Raw genomic sequence first — 3,584 nt, 5'->3', positions numbered from 1 at the left:
GGGGGGGGTTATATACTCATACCCAAGAGAATTTAAGTCAATTACATTAGTCCCAGTGCATGACTGGTACTTATTCTATCAGCCCTGAAAGGATGAAAGACAAAATTGAACTCAGAACTTAAAGACAGACAAAATACTACCAAGCATTTCACCCAGTGTGCTAACAATTCTGCCAGATCACCACCATATATATATATATAGTTATAAGGGATATCCATAGTATCCCAGAAACAGCTGTAAAACTAGATATCTTTTTCCTTATAAATGTCCTGAAAACTCCTCACATCCTTGGCTTTGTTATCTCATTTTGTTTAATAGACATATATATACACAGACACATGCTAGTGTGTTGCCTATCATATGATAGGTAACTTTGGTACTTTTGCCACCATGGGGTAATATATGGAAATATGGCATAAGATAATTTTAGTTTAACTTCTACCAATTTTCTCGGTGCTTTTACAAAATGATGAAATGCAAACTTTCAAAAGAAAAATATTTATTCTCTTAAAATAAAATTAAACGAAGCAAATTCCTCATTTGAATATTCACAATAAATCTTATGATTTTTATAGATATTATCAACACAATCACAATTTACTTGGGGTTAATTAAATAAGTACCAGTTATGCAGTGGGATCAATGTAATCAACTTAACCCCTCCTCACAAATTTCAGGCATTGCATCTCTAGTAGAAAGGATTATTATAGAATTTCACTGGTGTGTGTGTAGACACATGCTACAAGAGAGAAGAGAAGTAGACACTTTGAGAGAGAAAGTGAAGCAGAGAGAGAGAGACAGGCAGAGAGAGAGAGACAGGCAGAGAGAGAGAGACGGGCAGAGAGAGAGAGAAAGAATAAGAGAGACGGGCAGAGAGAAAGCGAATGAGGTAGAAAATGAAGGTGTGAGAGAAGATAATCTTACCGGTTCTGGGCCATAAGGCATTCACAGCAATTCCATGAGACTGGAGTTCACCAGACATTCCCAGAACACACATAGACATACCATATTTGGCCATGGTGTATGCTGTGAAAGAACAGAGAATATTTGGTGCACAAAAAGTGTAAAGAGGTTTACAAAAGAAACACAATTTCAAAATGAACAAAAAGAAAACAATAAAACTCAACGAAGTTCATCGTTGAAAGGTGTTTTGTGTTGTTTTTAACAAGAAGAAGGAAAACTTTGAGTATTTCAGTTTGAATGCACTCGTTCTCACTTCACAACCACACTCATATAAAGTTAGTGTAAGGATAATTGCACTAATTAATGGTTTTGTTTGCATAATTAAAGCTGACAAAAACGTAAATCCATGCTGTTTTATTGTAGAAGTTCAAAGCAGTGGAAGCTGCTCATAATATCAATTAAACATCTTAACTAAATTGATTTGATGGAGCGAAAAGGAGCCAATGCGTGGCAAGACGAACATTTGGTCTCACTGAAAAGAAATTCTCTGTGCAGGAGGAGGTTGTTTGGCAACAAATTGCTGGACCCTCACCGGTCATCCATCATATTTACGCTCACACATACATATGTCAACATCATCATTTAAAGTCTGTTGTCCATGCTGGCATGGGTTGGACGGTTTGACCAGGGCTGATAAGCTGGAAAGGCTGCACCAGATTCCAGTTTGATTTGGCATGGTTTCTACGGTTGAATGCCCTTCCTAATGCCAACCACTCAGAGTGTAATGGGTGCTTTTATGTCCCACCAGCACCGGTTCCATTTGCATAACACTGGCATCTGCCATGGCTGTGATTTTGCTCGGCTTGATGGGTCTTCTTCTCAAGCATGGCATAATGCCAAAGGTCTTGGTCATTGCCTCCGTGAGGCCCAACGCTTGAAAGGAACTCAGCCACTTTGCCTCTGTATACATACATTTATAGAAAAGCAAACACATATATACACTACATAATTTCTATTCTAATATAAATACTTGTACACAGACACATATACAAGTCTACACACATATGTACCACTCTTGCACAGCCATATATATACAAATATTTCAATTGTTCCTGGCATATAGAAATATATATACATCAGCATACACATGTCAATATCTTCACACCAAACTATACACACCACATACTTTTAACTAAACAGTCGCTTCTCTATGCAGGCACATTAGCATTTACATGTGGTAAACTGAGATAAGTTCTGTTGTGATGAGAGTGACAACACACCCTTGCAAGAGATAGACTGGTCCAAGTAAAGTATAAACAGTAATGATCCAAGTGAGGTCAGAGGTGAGTGAAATTCATGTTTAGTTTACAGTGAAGTCGGGATGTGTCCGTTAGTTCACAAGGAATATTGATTGCTGGTTCATAAAGAGGTTTGTCAGTTTGTTACATTGTTTCACAGTTGTCTGGTTACCTTATTTATTGAACATAACAAATTACAAGTTCATAGCTAACAAAAGAGACCAGATACATGTAAAAGCCACCAGTAAATGTGCAGATGCTGCTATTAGGAGATGATGACAAGGGAATTAGGGAAACTGATAACAGTAAATATAAAACTGTTCAACTAGAAATCCAGAAAATAAGAATCTTCAAATGGCTGAATCGCATGTACAAGGATAAGTATTTTAATCTTATAACAAATAGAAAAGAAAGTCAAATATAGACATGCAGGCACACAGCAGGTTCATAGGAGAGAAAATACCTATGACTGATACAATTATTGATGAGTTTGGTCAGAGGTCATGAAGAGAATAAGTAAAGAATCTATAGGCAATAGCTATGATATCCTATTGGATGGATATTAGAAAGAAATGTCCCTGAAATAATTATCCTCCTCCTTCAATCCCATCTTACTAACTTATAAGGAGAGGATAAATACTGGATAATGCTTTATGTGTAAAAAAGATGGCTGAAATGAGAGTGGACCAAGGGTATTACAGCCACAACAAAGTAGGGATACGTACCCACATGATTGGTAAACCATCTCGGGTTCATGTTTAGAGGAGGGCTAAGATTCAAGATGTGAGGGTTTTCCGACTTCATCAAGTAAGGGATACAGACCTTGGAGCTGGAAACAAGGTAGAATCATATAAAGAAAAATTTAGAAAACAAGAATTTTAGAATAATTTTTGGAAGTAATTAATATTGTCCTTAGAGATGAAAGATTTTCCCATATTTACATCTACACAGATATATGACAGTATATGTCAGACAACACATTAGTTATGGTGTTACAGAGGAAGTTACATCTTAGATAACTGCCTTTAGCTATGATACCACAAAGATGGTTACATTGCAATAATTCATTCTAAAGTTTATTAAAAAAAACAACTGTTCTGTAGCAAAACACTTTCAGTTTCACTACAACCAATGGATTCTGCATGGTCGAAAATGCCCGGAATCAACCATTTATTTTTTTTTTCTTCCTTCCTAACAGTCGGAGCTTGAGTTAAGTTCCCTTCTAGCGACGGTGTAAAGAGAGAGAGGGAGAGAGAGAGAGAGAGGGGGGGGAGAGAGAGAGAGAGAGAGAGAGAGAAAGAGAGAGAGAAAGACAACAGATTTTTAAAATTTCCTCTTTTTAGTGAGTGACACACAATATAAACGAAATTCTCCGTTTCTACA

At 36.8% G+C, this 3,584-nt stretch overlaps 1 protein-coding gene across 1 annotated transcript in view; it reads right to left on the bottom strand.

The window, feature by feature from the left end:
• LOC106879465 (hydroxysteroid dehydrogenase-like protein 2) overlaps positions 1-3,584 on the bottom strand; it is a 20,865-nt gene that overhangs the window by 9,221 nt on the left and 8,060 nt on the right. Inside the window, exons 4-5 of the mRNA XM_014929029.2 lie at positions 2,927-3,030; positions 925-1,026 (exon numbers count right to left, since the gene is read on the bottom strand). Coding sequence (XP_014784515.1) covers positions 925-1,026; positions 2,927-3,030 — 206 coding nt within the window. The remainder of the gene's footprint in view (positions 1-924; positions 1,027-2,926; positions 3,031-3,584) is intronic.

The sequence above is a fragment of the Octopus bimaculoides genome, chromosome 23 (genome assembly GCF_001194135.2).
Source record: "Octopus bimaculoides isolate UCB-OBI-ISO-001 chromosome 23, ASM119413v2, whole genome shotgun sequence".
Lineage (NCBI taxonomy): Eukaryota > Metazoa > Mollusca > Cephalopoda > Octopoda > Octopodidae > Octopus > Octopus bimaculoides.
Note: the sequence above shows the minus strand (reverse complement) of the source record. Positions and strands in the feature narration are given on the sequence as shown.